This window comes from Pseudorca crassidens, chromosome 2 (genome assembly GCF_039906515.1).
Source record: "Pseudorca crassidens isolate mPseCra1 chromosome 2, mPseCra1.hap1, whole genome shotgun sequence".
In the NCBI taxonomy this organism is placed as follows: domain Eukaryota; kingdom Metazoa; phylum Chordata; class Mammalia; order Artiodactyla; family Delphinidae; genus Pseudorca; species Pseudorca crassidens.
Window position 1 is genome coordinate 633,489 of NC_090297.1, and position 17,089 is coordinate 650,577.

Genomic DNA, 17,089 nt, shown 5'->3' on the forward strand with positions numbered 1-17,089 from the left:
CACCCGAAACTCTGTCTCCGAGATTCCATTTGGCACCGATGCACAGAGGCTGAGCTTTCGGCATCACTCTCGATTTTCATTCTGTGAGAGTAACTTCTCCTCCTACTGTGTCCAGCTTTAGTGGTTGAGGATCTTCTCCTATTCTGCCTCATTTTCCTCTTAGGAGATGACAGTGTGGCGGCTGCCGGCATTAGAACCGCGCGCAGAACTGGGGGTGCCCAGCTGGTCCTGCGGGAACCACCGCCCCAGGACTGCCTCACCTACTTCTTGTCTGTTTCTCTCTTTCTTTTCTTTAAATTTATTCATTTATTTATTTATTTTTGGCTGCGTTGGGTCTTCGTTGCTGCACACGGGCTTTCCCTAGTTGCAGCGAGCGGGGGCTACTCTTCGTTGTGGTGCGCAGGCTTCTCATTTTCACCACTTTATTATAAAAGGCTGTAACTCAGGGATGGCCAAATGGAAGAGGCGTGTAGGGCAAGGTGTGTGGCAGAGGGCATGGAGCTCCCTGCTCTCTCGGAGCACAACGCTCTTCCTGCATGTTCACCAACCCAGAAGCGCTCCCAGCCCCATCCTTTTGGGTTTTTATGGGCATGACTGACTAAATTATTGGCCAGTGGTGATTGAGCTCAATATCCAGCCCCTCCCCGCTCCCCAGAGGTCAGAGGGTGAGGTTGAGTCCCAACCCTCTAATCACTTGGTTGGTTCCCCTGGCAACCAGCCCCCACTCCTAGGAGCTTTCCAAAGACCACCTTGTTAACATAAACTCAAGTGTGAGTGAAAGAGTCTTGATATGAATATCAAAATGCACCTTTATGACTTTTTCTTTTTACTTTAATAGACAGAATTATTATTTGTAGTATTTACACACATAGTCTTCCATGGTAATGTTAAAGTTACCATTTTCTTCAAATGCCCCTCAAAATAACACACTTTGCCTTCCTAAGTGAATCTTGGACAAGGAAATTCAGTGAAAGTGATCTACTTACGACTGTGTCCCATGTCTCTCTCTCTCTTTTTTTTTTTAACATCTTTATTGGAGTATAATTGCTTTACAATGGTGGGTTCGTTTTTGCTGTATAACAAAGTGAATCAGCTATATGTGTACATATAACCCCATATCTCCTCCTTCTTGCGTCTCCTTTATGACTCTTCTGACTTAACAAATTCAAGGGCTTTAGGAGCTCTGTGCCAGAAGCTAGGGACAAAGACCAAAGGTTTATTTCTTGTTATAAATCACAATATCAAAGAGCTTAACTAACGAAAAGAAGGGATGGAAGGTAAATTTAGGAATATCTACCAGAAAAAGAGGTAAACACTAGGTGAGAGAAGAAAATTAGAGGTCCAATCAGAATGTGAGTAACAGGAATTTCATCAAGAGATAACACAGAATATGGAAGAGCCTTGTTCTTTACAAAGTTCCAAAACTAAGGACATGAGCCCGTAGGATGGAGAGAACCACTGTGTGCACAGTCCAATGAGTAAGGCCCACATCAAGGTATATTGTTGTGTCAGTTGAGAACACCAAGGATAAAGAGAAGATCCTAAAAGCTTTCAGAGAGAACAAACAGATCACACACAAATGGACAGGAATCAGAATGGCTTTGGACTTTTTAACAGCAGCCCTGGAAGCTGGGAGCTAAAAACTATGAATTGAAAAGTTTTGAAGGAAAAGTATCTCCAATCTAGAATTCTGTATATATCCTACCATTAGAGATGAGAGTAGAATAAACACATTTCAGACACACACCCTTCCCAGGAAGCTACTAGTGGACTGACTTCAGCAAAATAAGAGAGTAAACTACAAAGGGGTTCCAGGAAACAGGGAATCAACACAGGAAAAAGGCAACAAGTCACGGGGATGACAGCAGAGGAAAGGTCAAGACAGCAGAGCTGTGCGGTGGGTTGAGAAAGCCATCAGTCTGGAGGGAACACGGGCCAGGGGGCTCTGGGAGAGGGGCCTCCAGGAATTAAACAGCTCTAAGGTGTTTGAGCCTTTGCAAAATGTTATTGATAGGCAAGTGGCAAAGAAAACTAGCCACGTAAAAATCTAGGCACAAGAGAAATACTAGGTAAGTAAGAAGGAAAAAAAATGCGGTACAAGATGGAGGCGTGGTTTTACACCGTCACCGGCAAAGAGGCGTGAAAATGTGGGGGTGGGGCGGGCGGGGAGTTGCTTGGAAAGCCTGCTTCCTCCCTTACTTCGGGAAGTCCATAGAAATGTCTATATTTAATACATCAAAAACTAGCAGTCTCTGGTTGAGAAACGTGGAGGTTTCTGCCAGAGGAAAAGCTACAAGGGTTGGAAGTATTTGCCCCTGGAGAGACTGGCACGGGACCGCTGTTGTTCACTACGTCTTCAGTTCTGCGTGAATAAAAAACCATGCACTGGCGTGACTTTGATTTTATTTAAAAAACTTAAAAAAAAAAATTTTTTATACAGCAGGTTCTTATTAGTTATGTATTTTATACATATCAGTGTATACATGTCAATCCCCATCTCCCAATTCATCCCACCACCACCCCCGCCACTTTCCCACCTTGGTGTCCATATGTTTTTTCTCTACATCTGTGTCTCTATTCCTGCCCTGTAAATAGGTTCACCTGTACCATTTTTCTAGGTTCCACATACATGCGTTAATATACAATATTTGCTTTTCTCTTTCTGACTTACTTCACTCTGTATGACAGTCTCTAGATCCATCCACGTCCCTACAAATGACCCAACCTCGCTCCTGTTTATGGCTGAGTAATAGTCCATTGTATATATGTGCCACATCTTCTTTATCCATTCGTCTGTCCATGGGCATTTAGGTTACTTCCATGACCTGGCTATTGTAAATAGTGCTGCAATGTACATTGGAGTGCATGTGTCTTTTTTTTTTTTTTTTTTTGCGGTACGCGGGCCTCTCACTGCTGCGGCCTCTCCCGTCGCGGAGCACAGGCTCCGGACGCGCAGGTCCAGCGGCCATGGCTCACGGGCCCAGCCGCCCCGCGGCACGCGGGATCCTCCCGGACCGGGGCACGAACCCGCATCCCCTGCATCGGCAGGCGGACCCCCAACCACTGCGCCACCAGGGAAGCCCGCATGTGTCTTTTTGAATTACGTGACTTCGATTATAAAATAACTCAAGTCAAAAGGAGTTGGCTGTAACAACTTCTCATTTCTACGCCCTGGAGACCCGGCCTAGCGGGTCTCCACGGCAACCGAACGCGTCTCCGAACTCAGCGGCGCCACGTAGGGTAGGGCAAGGGTGACGCACTTCCGCCTCAGGCCCCGCCAGGCAAGGCCGCCTGGTTCGCGCATCCCGCGCCCGCGCGTGCGCAATCTTCGGTAGCCCGGGCGGCTCTGGGTGGCAGTGTACCCGCGCCCTCCGGGCCGCGGCCCCGGGTGGTGAGAGGCCCTAGAGTCGCCACAGCCTGCAGTCCGCATCCCTCTGACGACGTGCGCACACGCTGTCAGACGCGAGCCCATCCCCAGTCATGCGACGAACAGCCGACCCGAACCCTTCCCGGGAAAGCAGAGCTGGAGGCCCCCCTCTCCCAATCAGGGCGGGACTGGAGCCGTAGCTCACGCCCTCGCCCCCGTTACGTCACGGCGCTGTCTGCCCTCCTGGGAGTTGTGGTTCGGACCCGCCCCCCGGCCACGGTCTTAGCGGGCTGCGGACTACAAGTCCCGGCAGGCCTCGCGGCGGCCCCAGAGCCCCGAGCGCCGGGGGCTTCGGGCGGCCTTGGCCGGTGGGCTCTGGTGCTGCGCGGCGAAGCGGGGCGGCCTGGCTGGTTGGCTGACTCTGAGCAGCCTAGCTCGCTGGCCGGCCGCCGCACACACTGAGGCCGCAGTCGCCCGGCTGACAGACTCGGCTCTCTTCAGGCCCCCGGAGCCCCCACGCGAAGCAGGCGGGACGCAAACTTCGGGGCAAGTGGAGGGGTAGACAAGGGCACCAGGGCCGGGGACTGGCAGCGGCGGGGGCCCGGGGCGGCTTCCTGAGGAAGGTGACGAATGACAGGGGCGGGGCGGACCCCAGGGAGTGAGGGGGGAGTCAGTTTCGGGGCGGGCGCCCGGCCCAGCCTGTCCAGCCCCGCCCCCCCCGCAGGCCAGCTGCTCGAGTCCAAGGCTCAGCCCGGGGCCTTGCCGTTCGCCAGCCCTCCGACCCCATCCCCGGCGGCCCCAGACCCCAGGGAGCCCTGCAGGGCAGGAGCCAGGCCCCTGGGGCAGCCCTGGGGTCGTGGTCGTGGGCCCGGGAATGAGCCTGTGGACAGCGGGCGTGTAGATTGTGCGTCTTGGCATGTCCCCGCCGCCGCAGGGTCGGATGGCACAGGGCTTGCGCTGAAGCTCAGCAAGGCCCGAGGCCAGTCCGCAAGTCTCCAGACATCAGGGCTGCAGCCCACCAGTCTCTGGGCGGGCGGGGGGCGTCGGAACAGCTGGACAGGTGAGCTCTTGAGGGGCTCGGATTCTGTCTGATGCTATGTCAGAGGGTCTTTGCTTGTTTTTGAGCGTGTCTCTGGAGTGGTGGGGTGGTGGATAATCCTGCCTCTCCCTCTGAGCTCAGAGCCAATAGAGGCAATAAGCAAAGGTGCCAGACAGGGTCCTGGGGGGCCCAGCGGGGCTGGGGATGAGGCAGCGTGAGAGTGGGAGCCCTGGCAAAGCTGGTCCTTCCTGGCAGGTGCCCTCGTCTTGCCTTCTCACTTTGGCCTGTTGCTGCAGGTGCAACAAGTATCTGAAGGTTGTGCTCCCGTCCAAGATTGGCCCTGTGCAGTGGCTGGGTCGTGACACCGCAGTCTGCAGGGTGCCTGAGGGCTTCCATCTGGGTGGCCAAGATTTGGGTGATGACCTCCCTCTACTTCCTTCGGGCCTTCCCCCAGCTGGTGTGTTTGTACTGGGCCAAGTCGGGTCTCAGGGCTTCACCTGGTCTCTGAGGGGCCAGACTCCCTGGGCACCCAGGATGGCCACCTCTGCCTTAGCCAGAGCTGCCACATGACCGGAGACTGTGAGTCACCAAGTCTTGCCAGTTGACTGTGCCACACATGGTGTGGATTTAAACAGCATCACCAGCCCAGCCGGAGGTGCCGGGGAAGGAGTGGCAGCCTCTGGTCGTGAGCAGTCAGCACACAACTTTATTCTTCTCAATAAAGGCAGTTTGCCAGCTCGCTAGATAAATGGGATTTCATCTTTGCGGCTTGTTGAAGTTTATCCGATGAAATTGTCCAAATAGGGCAAACACCTTATTTCTCTACTGTCCCAATGTGTGCTTTAAAAATAGTTCGCATTCCAAGAGACGCAAGTTTCTTGTGAAAAGAGAAACTAGTAAACCAACAGAGCAGATCCAGGTGTCCACCTGTTTGGTTGCGATGGTAAATACTAAAAGTAAAACTGCCTTTTAAAAACCATGTTTCCCCAGACTTGCTGGCTGGCTACCTGTTTGGTTTGCTGTGTTCTGCGTCGGCAGTCGCTTCTAGTTTCCAACAGGAAATCTTGGTGTCTGAGCAAACCCGTGACCCACGAAAGAGCAGCTAAGCATCCGGGATGCTGACGAGAGGCTGGTGTGTGCTGTAAGGTAAGTGCCGACTGCTCGCACCTGGATCGCTTCAGGGTCATCGTAAACCGTCATAGTGTCGGCCTCGGGGGGTTCCGGTGCCAGCCAGGGGTGGCCTGTGAGCTCTGAGGAAGACGTTAAAGTACGGCGTTTCTGGCAAAGGAAGAAGAAGGAAGAATTCTTTGGGTGAATTTCGCACTGAAACGGGGGTCCCCTTCCTCCCTAGCCCCTCAGGGTTTCTTCGCTGCCCCCCTGCTCCTGACCTGGATCCATTCCTCGCTGGCCACCCCCTCTCCTCACACCCGGGTGGCACCTTCCGAGGTGAGGTAGTGACCCCTGACACTGGGCAGGCCGGGGACCTGAGGTCACACAGAGCACGAGCGGCCATCTGCTGGGCCCTGGTGACAACAGTGACAAAGACCAAGCACGTGGCGGGAGGAAAGTGGCAGAGAGGCCTGGAAAGCCACCTGGCCTGCTTGACAAGGGTCCTGCTATGCTGTGCCCAAGCGCTGAGGCCCGGGAGCCAGTAGGGCGAGCAGGGAGGCGTCTCTGGGGGCCCTGCTCAGGCCCCAGGCCGGGTGATGCCAGGCTGGGCGCGGGTGCTGCGGCTGAGGGCCAGCCCCGGGCCCCCCAGGGCTGGAGCGTGGAGGGGAGGTGGAGAGGCTCCCAGGCTGTGGGTGCCGCAGGGCGGGCTGCTCCTGTCTTCTCACCGTCCTCCTCAAGGGCCACTGGTCTGCGTGGGAGGAAGCCCGAGACTCAGCGAGTCCTTTTGGCTCTGTCCCCTGTGGGCCTGTGGGCTCCCGGGAGGGGCATCCTTGGGGAGCAGGGAGGCTGCTGGCCAGCACTGGAGAGCTGTCTGGCTGTGCTCAAATAGGGGTGTGAAGGCAGCAGGTGCTGGTCAGAGGTGCTTCTCGCGACAGGCTGGACTTCCCTGGTGCCCCGGGGGAGCCACTGCTGGCTGGGACTTGGTCCTGTTTTCCCACAGGCCCTGCTGGGCGTCCTCCACCCTCTGTTCGCTCTCTGACCATTCCCCTGAGGGCAGAGCCAGGCACTGGGCACACCTGATATCCTGCTCAGGGGGTCCGCTCCCCGTCCCCTGTCTTGATGGAGATGGTTCTGCAGCCTGTGGCCGGTGGGTCTGTAGGCTGCCAAGAGGGTGGGGGTGACAGCTGGCCCGGCAGGCGGAGGGGCTGGGCTCACAGGCAGAAGGCGTGCCACTGGCTGCAGAAGGGCCACAGTGCCGGCTCGTGGGACTGGCGTCCTTTCCTGCCCCTTTATCGCAGCGTAGGGCCAGTTTCTGGCCCTGCAGATGGCCTGCCCCTTGCTAGCAGGGGTCTCTCGTTGGGCCTGTCTCCCCACACTTGTTTGGGTCTGTGGTTGCCTGGAACGAGGTCGAGTCTGACTGGCTCAACAGGCGCGCCTGGGAAGGGTGAGAGGCAGCTCAGCACTGCCCACGGGCCACGACCAATTCTGGAGGCTCCCAGCGGGGAGGAGGGCTTGTGCCATCTGGCTGAGGTTGGCAGCCTGACCATGACAGGGCCTGTGCCCTAAGCGGCAGCGCCACCACTAAGCCACTGGGCCACTGGCTCAGGCTGTGCTGCTCTGCCTGAGTCAGACACGTGTGGCATCTGCTGACGGAGAGACACCAAGCAGGAGGCCAAGGCCACACGTGAACGGCCCGCCCTGCGAGGTGGCGGCCCACAGGCCCTCAGCCCTCGTCTGGGGCTCGCTGGCAGTGAAGAGCCACGGGCATTCTCGTGTGGCCTTCTTGCTGTGGCAGGAAGGACGGCGAAGCCCTGGTGCCCCATCTTTGCAGGGGCCAGAGACCACAGAGGGGAGGGTGGCTGGAGGGCGGCAGGAGATGGAGGTGGCATGGCCCCGGGGGGGGGTCAGCCGGCCAGGTGAATGAGCAGCGAGTGGTTTCCCTGAGGAGATTGGCCACCGGGTTGGGAAGGCACGTCCTTTTAGATTGTCCACCTGCGTCTGGAAGCCCTGGCGGTCTTGGGAGGGGTGAGGCAGGAGCGGTCACAGACGCCTGCCCGGGAGGCAGGGGGACTTGCAGAAGCCGAGCTGGCTGAGCAGTTCATGCTGCTGAGAATCTGAGGGTCCTTCACTTGGACCCTAGGCTGGGCATTGACCAGGAGCCTCGCCCTGTGGGCAGTGCCCCTCCCCTGCACACCCTGTGCTGGCGCAGACCTCAAGGTGGGGCTGGACAGACAGTGGCCGTCAGATGACCTGTGGGCTCAGGCCTGGGATTCTGAGTTTTGGGCTGGGGGGGTGGGGTCCAGGTGGAGGGGTGACGTGTGGTTTTCTTGTTGCTGGCTAAGCTCTGGGCTGGCCTGGTGGCCTGTGGCTTCACTGGGCCACTGGGCGCTAACAGGAACCAGCTGCACCCCAGCCAGCCTCAAGGTCTCCCTCTGGCATCCCAGGAGCTCTGCAGTGGGACTGCTGGGGGCCCCAGGCTAGCGTCTCCCCAGCCTCGGGGTCCCGATGCTGCCTGAGAGCCTGCTCCACTGCAGAGGCTCAGTCTCCAGAGATGGAGCGGCGACTGCCCCCTCCAGTCCTGGAGCCCTGAGCCCTCTCCCGCATCAGGTCCTGTTGATTTAACATCTCAGGCGTTGTCCACATCCATTCATGTCGTAAAAAAATTTATTGAGGAATCACATATACAGGGAGGCCCAGGTCATAAGTGATCCAAGTTAGCAAAGTGAACACGCGTATAATTGGCACCCAGATCAGGAAGTAGCATGTCCCCTGGGCCCAAGTCCCCCGTGGCCGCCTCCGCTGCTGTCTGCCTGACTCTGGTGCCCTGGATTTGTCTGGCCCATTTGTGAACTTTCTATTGGTGGAATCAGGCTCGTGGCTTCTTTCCTTGAATACGCGTCTGTGAGCTTTGCTGTGTGTAGTGCAGTGGTTTGTGCTTTCTTGGAGGTAACTCACGTGTCACGACCCAGTTCACCCTTGAGCACTCGGGGCGGGCGCTGCTGTGAACAACGCCACCCCCGTCAGGGCCTGCCTGGGGTGGCTGGCCGACGCTTCTCGGAGAAGGACCACGCAGCACTGCCCACTGGGCTGTGGGTGGCAGCAGACCCTGTGTGTGTTAGCTGCTGGGGGCACCTGTTCCAGCGTTTTCCTGTTTTCTCTTGGGTTGTCTGCTTTGTGCATGAGATCTGCAGGCCCTCCTTCCACACTCCAGGTACAGGGCCTTTGTGGCTGGCGTACGTGTTGCTGCCTCTCCAGGCTTGAGTGCCGTCCAGCTTCTCAGTTGGCTACACAAAGAAAGTCTGCTTTCTTCGGGAAGTTTTATTGTCTTACCTTTCATGTTGATGTGTGCAATCCTGGCGGCCCCCTGTACGCCAGCCACCCAGAACCGAATCTGCTAGTGCGGGCAGACCCTCCTCTCAGCCGGGTCTTGTCCCCTGGTTCCCTGGGGACCTGCAGTCCTGTCACCAGGATGTCCCCCACACTTCTGCTCCAGCTCCCCACAGCGGCTGGCAGGCCCTTTTCAAAGAGGTGTCCCACCCTCCCTCCAGGACGGGCCCACCTCTGCTTTTGCAGCTGGTCTCCCGTGCTGCTGGCGGGTGGCCACGTGGGCCCCCTTTGGTCTCTACTGCACAGGCCCCCCTCCAGCCCCAGGGCATTCCCCGTGTTCCACCCCACCCCCGTTCCCATCCATCTCTCCCTGGAAGCCCTCTCAGAACTGGTGCAAGCCCGTGTGGCCTTCTCGATGTGGCCTGAGGGTGCCCTCTGCCCGCAGGTCTCCCACCATGGAGCCAGACCCCCAGGCGGGCGTGCAGGTGGGCATGCGCGTGGTACGCGGCGTGGACTGGAAGTGGGGCCAGCAGGACGGCGGCGAGGGCGGCGTGGGCACGGTGGTGGAGCTCGGCCGCCACGGCAGCCCTTCGACCCCCGACCGCACGGTGGTCGTGCAGTGGGACCACGGCACGCGCACCAACTACCGCGCGGGCTACCAGGGCGCGCATGACCTGCTGCTCTACGACAACGCCCAGATCGGTGCGCGGGCCCCGGGGGCGGGCCTGGAGGGGGCGGGGCCGGGCAGAGGGGCGGGGCCGCGCGGCGCCCCCTGACGCTGCCCGCCCGCAGGCGTCCGCCACCCCAACATTATCTGCGACTGCTGCAAGAAGCACGGGCTGCGGGGCATGCGCTGGAAGTGCCGCGTCTGCTTCGACTACGATCTCTGCACGCAGTGCTACATGCACAACAAGCACGACGTGGCCCACGCCTTCGAGCGCTACGAGACGGCCCACTCGCGCCCGTGAGTTCCCCTGCCGACCCCGGTGTGGGCGCGGACTCTGACATCCGAGCGGCCTTGGTCCCCGAGGACTGGAGCTGCCTCCCGCTGGCCACTCCCCAGGGTACAGGTCGAGTCCTTCCTGAGCCATTTCCTGGAGGAGTGGCCAGGGTCGTGGTCATGCCGGGGGGCCTGGGCATTGACACCAGTCCCTACCCCCTGCGGAAGGCAACCGTGTCCACCGGGCAGGTCTGCGCAGATGGGTGCTGTGAATGGGGCCTTCTCCGGTGTCCCGGGCCCCTCCTAGAGCCAGGCTCCCCAGTGGTCCCCCAGTGCCGCCGTGGCCGGGGCGCTGAGGGTGGCCTGCCTGGAGTGTGCTGCCGGCGTCCGCACCTGTGGAGGTGCTGTTGGCCTGGCTGGCAGGCTCCCTTGCTGTGGTCGGGGTGGGGGGACCAGGCCGGGGAGGAGTCCACTGGGCTGCGTGGGTGCCCAGAGGTGCACCCCTGTTCCCTGCACTGTTGCCCTCGCCTCCTTGACACCCCCCACACACGGAGGGGAGGGGTGTGCTCCACGTCCCAGCCGCCCCTGGCCAATGTGGGAACCAGGATCAGCTGTCCGGGCGCCTCAGGCCAAGCCGGCCCTGCTCACTCCTCTGCTTCCCACGTGCTGAGCTTCCCTGGGCCAGGCCGTGCGCTGAGCTCTGGGGTCAGCTCTAACGGGAGGTAGCAGGTCTGGCGTGAGCGCACGTAGAGGGGGTGTGGTGAGGGTGGGCCTGGGGCGCCCTTCTCGCCTGACATCGTGAAAGGTCTCCCAGGGACTTCCCTGGCAGTCCGGTGGTTAGGACTCTGCATTCTCCCTGCCGAGGGTGCGGGTTCAATCCCTGGTCGGGGAATTAAGATCCCGCAAACTGCACGGCATGGCCAAATGGAAAAAAAAAAAGGTCTCCTGGAGGGACCTGGGCCGCAGCCCCACTCTAGGCCCAGAGTGTGGAGGGCATTGACCTGTGGGACCAGTTGCTCCGGGGGGAGGGAGAGCTGGGCCTGGGAGCTGGCGGCGCCCCATCCTTTAGATTCCAGGGCTGGGAGTGGAGGAGCAAGGCTGGCAGAGCCGGTCGCCTGCTCTGTTGCACGGTTGCTCCCATGGCCTGGGACCCACTCTTTCTCTCGTAGGGTCACGCTGAGTCCCCGCCAGGGCCTCCCAAGGATCCCATTAAGGGGCATCTTCCAGGGAGCGAAGGTGGTTCGGGGCCCCGACTGGGAGTGGGGTTCGCAGGATGGTGAGTGGGGTCCAGGGTGGGAAGGTGGGGGCTGGGCTGCCACTGGCCATGGCTCATCCCCGTGGCGCAGGCTTAGTCTGCTGGTGGGGCCACTGTCTCCCAGGAGGGGAAGGGAAGCCGGGCCGAGTGGTGGACATCCGTGGCTGGGATGTGGAGACGGGCCGGAGTGTGGCCAGCGTGACATGGGCCGACGGCACCACCAACGTGTACCGCGTGGGCCACAAGGGCAAGGTGGACCTCAAGTGTGTGGGCGAGGCAGCTGGCGGCTTCTACTACAGGGAGCATCTCCCGAGGCTCGGTATGGGCGGGCCCCACTGACACCCACCCGGTTGCTCTCTGTCCTGGCTGAGCCTCAGCGGCAGCCCTGCGCCAAGGGTGGCCTGTGAAGTCACTGAGGGGAGGGGAGGGGTGGGGGCGGAGGGACCCTTGTGAGCTGGGCCTGCCACCTCATTCCCAGGCAAGCCTGCAGAGCTGCAGCGCAGGGTGAGTGCTGACGGCCAGCCCTTCCAGCACGGGGACAAGGTCAAGTGTCTGCTGGATGCAGACATCCTGAGGGACATGCAGGAAGGCCATGGCGGATGGAACCCCCGGATGGCCAAGGTGAGCCGCCCCACCTGCCAAATCCCCATGCCCCCCCCCCCACATCCTCTGGACCCCCGCCCTCGTGCGCCACCTGGCCACAGCCTCCGTGACCCGCCGCAGTGTATCGGACAGATGGGCACCGTACACCGCATCACGGACCATGGGGACGTGCGTGTGCAGTTCAGCCACAAGACCCGCTGGACCTTCCACCCTGGGGCTCTCACCAAGGTGCATGGGGGGCCGGGCTGAGCCCCTCTGCTCACTTCCGTACCCCCTTCAACGTGCTGGCTTGGCCCTGGGAGTGCCTCCCTCGGGCCCTGAAGGAAGAGGGGAGGGCATGGTGGGGTCCAGAGGGGACTAGGTCCAAGGAGAGGGGACCCTGGTGTGAGGCACGGGGGTGGGGGCCGAGGGGAGCTGTTGGAAGCCGGGGCAGCAGGTCAGGCGCGAACATCTGTTCTGAGGGCCAGAGGGGCCTCTGCAGCCTCACAGGCAGGAGGTGGCGGGTTGGGGTACTTTCTTAGGAGGGCGGGGTGGGTGTGGTGAGAGCTGTCTGGGAAGCAGTATCCCTTGGATGAGGGATGGAGGGGGTGGGGGGCAGCGGCGTGTCCAGTGATGGCACCTGGGCGGGGGCAGCGCCAGCACTCGGCTCTGGGACTGCTGGGGCACATCTGCCTTCAAGGATGGGGGATGGGGGGATCATAGGACAGGTGGTTTGTAGAGTGATCTCTGTACCCACGAGGGCACGGGTGAGGAGTGAGTTGCTAGGAAAGGTTTGGGGGTGGGGGAGATGCAGCCCTGACCCCCTCTGTGCTGTTCCGGCCTGGCCCCTGGTCATCCTGTGGGCCCCCCTCCCCCGAGCCAGGCTAGTCTGGTCTTGGCTGTGCTGCCCGCTCCCCGTCAGTGTGCAGGGACAGGCCCACCCTGGCCTGCACACCCCCCCCCCACGCTGGCTTCTGTCCCGTCTAGATGCTGATGTCCGCTGCCTCTCTGGCTGTCACCCGCATGGCTCTGAGGCTAGGCCAGCAAGGGCTGCCCTGGTGACCTGTTGCCCTTATCGGGCCAGACCCTCCGGCTGTGCTTTCGGGCAGGGGCTGGGGTCCTGTCCAGGCCTGTCCTGTGGAGCTGGGTGGGGGTACTCTCCTGCTCTATGACCCCAGGCAGCCACACCTGCCGGGGGCCCCTCACATGCTTCTCTGTCACTCAGCACAACTCCTGCTCGGTGGGTGACGTTGTGCGGGTCATTGACGACCTCGACATGGTGAAGCGGCTGCAGGCCGGGCATGGCGAGTGGACAGATGACATGGCCCCCGTGAGTCCCTCAGCCCTGCCTCCCCACCCCCAGCTCCCTCGCCCCTGGGAGGCCCACCTGAGACCCCGCCCTCTCCCCACCCAGGCTCTGGGCCACATCGGGAGAGTACTGAAGGTTTTCGGAGATGGGAACTTGGGTGTGCTGGTCAGCGGTAAGCTGTGGACCTTCAGCCCCTCCTGCCTGGTGGCCTACCGGCCTGAGGAGGACGCCAACCTGGACGTGGCCGAGCGCGCCCGGGAGAACAAAAGTGAGGGCATCCAGCGCGGGCGGCTGGTGGGGGGCGGGGCCGCCCCTGGCCACCACCGAACCTCAGCCCTGCCCTCCCCAGGCTCCCTGAGTGTTGTCCTGGACAAGCTTCGAGCCCAGAAGAGTGACCTGGAGCACCCGGGGAGGCTGGTGGTGGAGGTGGCCCTGGGCAACGTGGCCCGGGCTCTGGACCTACTGCGGCGGCACCCGGAGCAGGCAAGTTCCTGAGACCAGCCCCCGCCGCCCCCACCCCCGCCCCGGCCCCACCAGCCACAGCGGGAGGGGCGGGGCCGGGGGCTAACTCTCTGCCCTCCCGGCAGGTGGACACCAAGAACCATGGCAGGACCGCCCTGCAGGTGGCTGCCTACCTAGGCCAGGTGGAGCTGGTGCGGCTGCTGCTGCAGGCTCGGGCGGGCGTGGACCTGCCGGACGACGAGGGCAGCACGGCGCTGCACTACGCGGCGCTGGGGTGAGGCCTGGCCGGGGCGCGGGGGGCCGGGCCTGCAGGTCCAGCCAGTGGGCACAGCGCCCCTCCTGCTTCCTCTCCCGCCAGGAACCAGCCCGAGGCCGCCCGGGTGCTCCTGAGCTGGGGTTGCGGGGCCAACACTCTTAACGGCACCCGGAGCTCGGCGCTGCACGTGGCCGTGCAGAGGGGCTTCCTGGAGGTGGTGAGGGTCCTCTGTGAGTGCGGCTGTGACGTCAACCTGCCCGTGAGTGCTGGGTCCCCTGGCCCTATCCCTGGGGTCAAGGAGGCAGTGGCCAAGATCTTCTTGCCAAGTGATCACTGGCCCACCACCGGCAGGACGCCCATGCTGACACGCCCCTGCACTGTGCCATCTCAGCGGGCACTGGCGCCAGCGGCATCGTGGAGGTCCTCACCGAGGTGCCGGGCATCGACGTCACTGCCACGAACAGCCAAGGCTTCACCCTGCTGCACCATGCGTCCCTCAAAGGCCACACACTGTGAGTTTGGGGTGGACGCATAGCCAGCAGCCAGGTCCTGCGGTGCTGCCGGGCCACTCTGGGGTCGCCCCTGACCCCAGACGCGTCTCCCTGCTCCCGCAGAGCCGTCAGAAGGATTCTGGTGCGGGCCCGGCAGCTGGTGGACGCCAAGAAGGAGGATGGGTTCACAGCGCTGCACCTGGCCGCCCTGAACGACCACAGGGAGGTGGCCCAGGTTCTCATCCGAGAGGTGTGGACGCAGGGTCCTGGGCGGGCCCGGGGACCGGGGTGTCAGGGCCCACCAGGGTCCCTGGGCTGAGCCTGTACCCCCACCCCCACCCCCCAGGGCCATTGTGACGTGAATGTTCGCAACCGTAAGCTCCAGTCCCCGCTGCACCTGGCTGTGCAGCAGGCCCACGTGGGGCTGGTGCCGCTGCTGGTGGACGCTGGCTGCAGCGTCAATGCCGAGGACGAGGAGGGGGACACAGCTCTGCATGTGGCACTGCAGCGTCACCAGCTGCTGCCCCTGGCGACTGATGGGGTCGGGGGGGACCCAGGGGCCTTGCAGCTGCTGTCAAGGGTGAGGAAGCGTGACTCTGGGTGTTTGAGAGGTGGGCCGTGGCACCTGGCTGCAGGCCCCTGGGTCCACTGCCCACCTCCACCTTCGGGGACAGCCCTGACCAGGCCCTCTCAGGGTGGGACAGCCCGGGCCGCAGTGGTTTGCAGGCGGTGTCTTCTGCGACCCCAGTCACCGCCGTGTGGCCAGTGTTCCTGAGATTCTGTGCTTCAGACCAGCCTGGGAAAGGGGGTGGGGTGCCGTATGGGCGGGGGTCGTGTGTCAGGCCCCGGGCTCCTCTGCCGGCAGGGGCCTTTACCCGCCTGCCTCTGGCGGCTCCGGGGGTCTCGGGCGGGGCCCAGGTCTCTGAAGCCCGGTGCCAGCCCGGCTCCCTCCAGGCCAGTGTTCCCAGGCGCCCACCCTCACGTCGTCTGTCCTGCCACCCAGCTACAGGCCTCGGGCCTTCCGGGCAGCACGGAGCTGACGGCGGGCGCGGCGGTCGCCTGCTTCTTGGCGCTGGAGGGCGCCGACCTGAGCTACGCCAACCACCGCGGCCGGAGCCCGCTGGACCTGGCAGCTGAGGGCCGCCTGCTCAAAGCCCTGCAGGGCTGTGCCCAGCGCTTCCGGTGAGCAGGCGGGGGCCGGGGGCCGGGGGCGGGCCGCCCGCAGCCCTGGGCCCTTTCAAGCCCCTTCTGCCCACGCAGGGAGCGGCAGGCTGGCGGCGGCGGGGGCGCGGCCCAGGGCCCAAGGCTGGCGCTCAGTGCCCCCAACACTGTTACCAACCTGCACGTCACTGCGCCGTCCGGGCCCGAGGCCGCTGAGTGCCTGGTGTGTTCGGAGCTGGCGCTGTTGGTGCTGTTCTCGCCTTGCCAGCACCGCACGGTGTGTGAGGGTGAGTGCAGGGGGCAGGGGCGGGGCGGGGGTGCGGCGACCGGGCTGGGGGGCCTCGCTCAGCCGTGCGCTCCCCCGCAGAGTGCGCCCGCAGGATGAAGAAGTGCATCAGGTGCCAGGCGGTCATCGTCAAGAAGCTGCGCCCAGGTGGGGCTCGGCGCCCCCCCCGCTCCCCCCGCCCCCCCCCCCCCGTGTGGGCCGCTGCACGTCGCCCCGCGGTTCACGGCTCCGTCCCCTGTCGTGGCCCACGCTCCTACCCGCGGTTCTCCCCCAAGCCCCGGGCCTCCACAGCCCCTGCCTCTGACCGGGACCCCTTCCCGCAGACGGCACGGAGGTGGTCAGCGCCGCCCCCGCCCCCGGCCCACCGCGGCAGCTGGTGGAGGAGCTGCAGAGCCGCTACCGGCAGATGGAGGAGCGCATCACCTGCCCCATCTGCATCGACAGCCACATCCGCCTCGTGTTCCAGTGCGGTCACGGCGCCTGCGCGCCCTGCGGCGCTGCGCTCAGCGCCTGCCCCATCTGCCGCCAGCCCATCCGCGACCGCATCCAGATCTTCGTGTAGCCCGCGCCCCCTGCCTCGTCCGGGGCCACGCCCCGCGACCGCCTTCGCAAGCCCCTACTCTGTATTTTATAAAAAGATTAATGGACTTTGCGCCTGGTTGCCTGCCTGGGGCAGGGCCGTGGGTCCCCCACCCCGGACCATCCCGACCTGGCCTCTTCCGCCGTTGGCCCGGCGCTGGGCTTTGCGCTTCGGCCAGAGGCCCCGCCTGGCCCCTCCCGACCTGCGTGTCCTGCTCTTCTTCCCAGGACTCACGGGTCCAGAGTCCTGCCAGGATCCCGGTCTCTGGGCCAGAAAGGATGGGGCCCGGGCTCGCGGTGTCGTCCAAGAACACTGGTTGGACCGAAACCCCAGCAGCGCCTCCTCCCTGCGCCTGGGGCGGGCTGTGGAGACGGCAGGCTTTGGCCAAAGCAGAACCCGGCCTCGTGGCGGGCTGTGCAGTCCTGGCTAAGCGGGGAGTTGGGCGAGGCCTCCGATTCGAGCCAGAAGCCCCGGCAGGGTTTCAGGACCACTGAGTGTGGGAGGTGGAACGCGGACCTGGGGAGTAGGGCAGAGCACAGGACAGAGACGGTCGGTGTGTCGGCGCAAGCGTTTAGCCATGGGGGAGGCGGGCACTGCCCTGGTCTGGGCCCTGCGGCCGGGCGCTTTCCAAGAACCACCGAAGTGCTCCCCCGGAGCCTCAAGGCTGCCAGCCAGCCACTTGGCGCTGACCCCGCTGGCCCGGCGCGCCACTGTCACTCTGGGCTCAAGGCCTGGGTGGAGAACAGGGAGGGCCAGACCCCCTCCCCTCCCCGCCCCCGCGCCTCCTCTGGCTCGGCCCAGCCCCCACCCCATCTCCCCTCCCCCCGGCCGCTCCGCCCCGGCGGGAGGCCCGTCCCACCCAGGATCCTGGTTCCCCAAGCCCAGAGGCGCCCTCGCCTACATCCCGCCTGGCTTAGCTCCTCA

The 17,089-nt window shown here is 62.8% G+C and overlaps 1 protein-coding gene across 9 annotated transcripts; it reads left to right on the top strand.

The window, feature by feature from the left end:
* Nucleotides 1–3,355: 3,355 nt before the first annotated feature.
* On the top strand, nt 3,356–16,233 carry MIB2 (MIB E3 ubiquitin protein ligase 2). 9 transcript variants are annotated; one of them, XM_067717707.1, is made up of 20 exons: nt 3,357–3,913; nt 5,397–5,552; nt 9,289–9,545; nt 9,636–9,807; nt 10,953–11,059; nt 11,130–11,357; nt 11,517–11,659; nt 11,774–11,869; nt 12,846–12,950; nt 13,035–13,197; nt 13,279–13,412; nt 13,517–13,665; nt 13,750–13,906; nt 13,999–14,159; nt 14,262–14,388; nt 14,485–14,718; nt 15,142–15,320; nt 15,399–15,586; nt 15,667–15,732; nt 15,909–16,233. In XM_067717707.1, the coding sequence occupies exons 3-20, from the start codon at nt 9,299–9,301 to the stop codon at nt 16,145–16,147; spliced, it is 2,895 nt and encodes a 964-aa protein (XP_067573808.1). In that variant the 5' UTR covers nt 3,357–3,913; nt 5,397–5,552; nt 9,289–9,298; the 3' UTR covers nt 16,148–16,233. The 9 variants fall into 9 exon arrangements, with proteins under 9 accessions (XP_067573813.1, XP_067573811.1, XP_067573808.1 ...); XM_067717706.1 differs by having other exon boundaries at nt 3,358–3,990; nt 11,762–11,869; XM_067717705.1 differs by having other exon boundaries at nt 3,358–3,913; nt 11,762–11,869.
* The last annotated feature ends 856 nt before the right edge of the window (nt 16,234–17,089 follow it).

What these genes read in the sequence shown, in the direction of transcription:
- MIB2 (XM_067717706.1), top strand. Translation starts at nt 9,299, where the DNA reads ATGGAGCCAGACCCCCAGGCGGGCGTGCAGGTGGGCATGCGCGTGGTA. An exon ending in GAGACGGCCCACTCGCGCCC is followed by an intron (nt 9,808 to 10,952) that starts GTGAGTTCCCCT and finishes TTTCTCTCGTAG; the next exon opens with GGTCACGCTGAGTCCCCGCC. An exon ending in GGAACCCCCGGATGGCCAAG is followed by an intron (nt 11,660 to 11,761) that starts GTGAGCCGCCCC and finishes GACCCGCCGCAG; the next exon opens with TGTATCGGACAGATGGGCAC.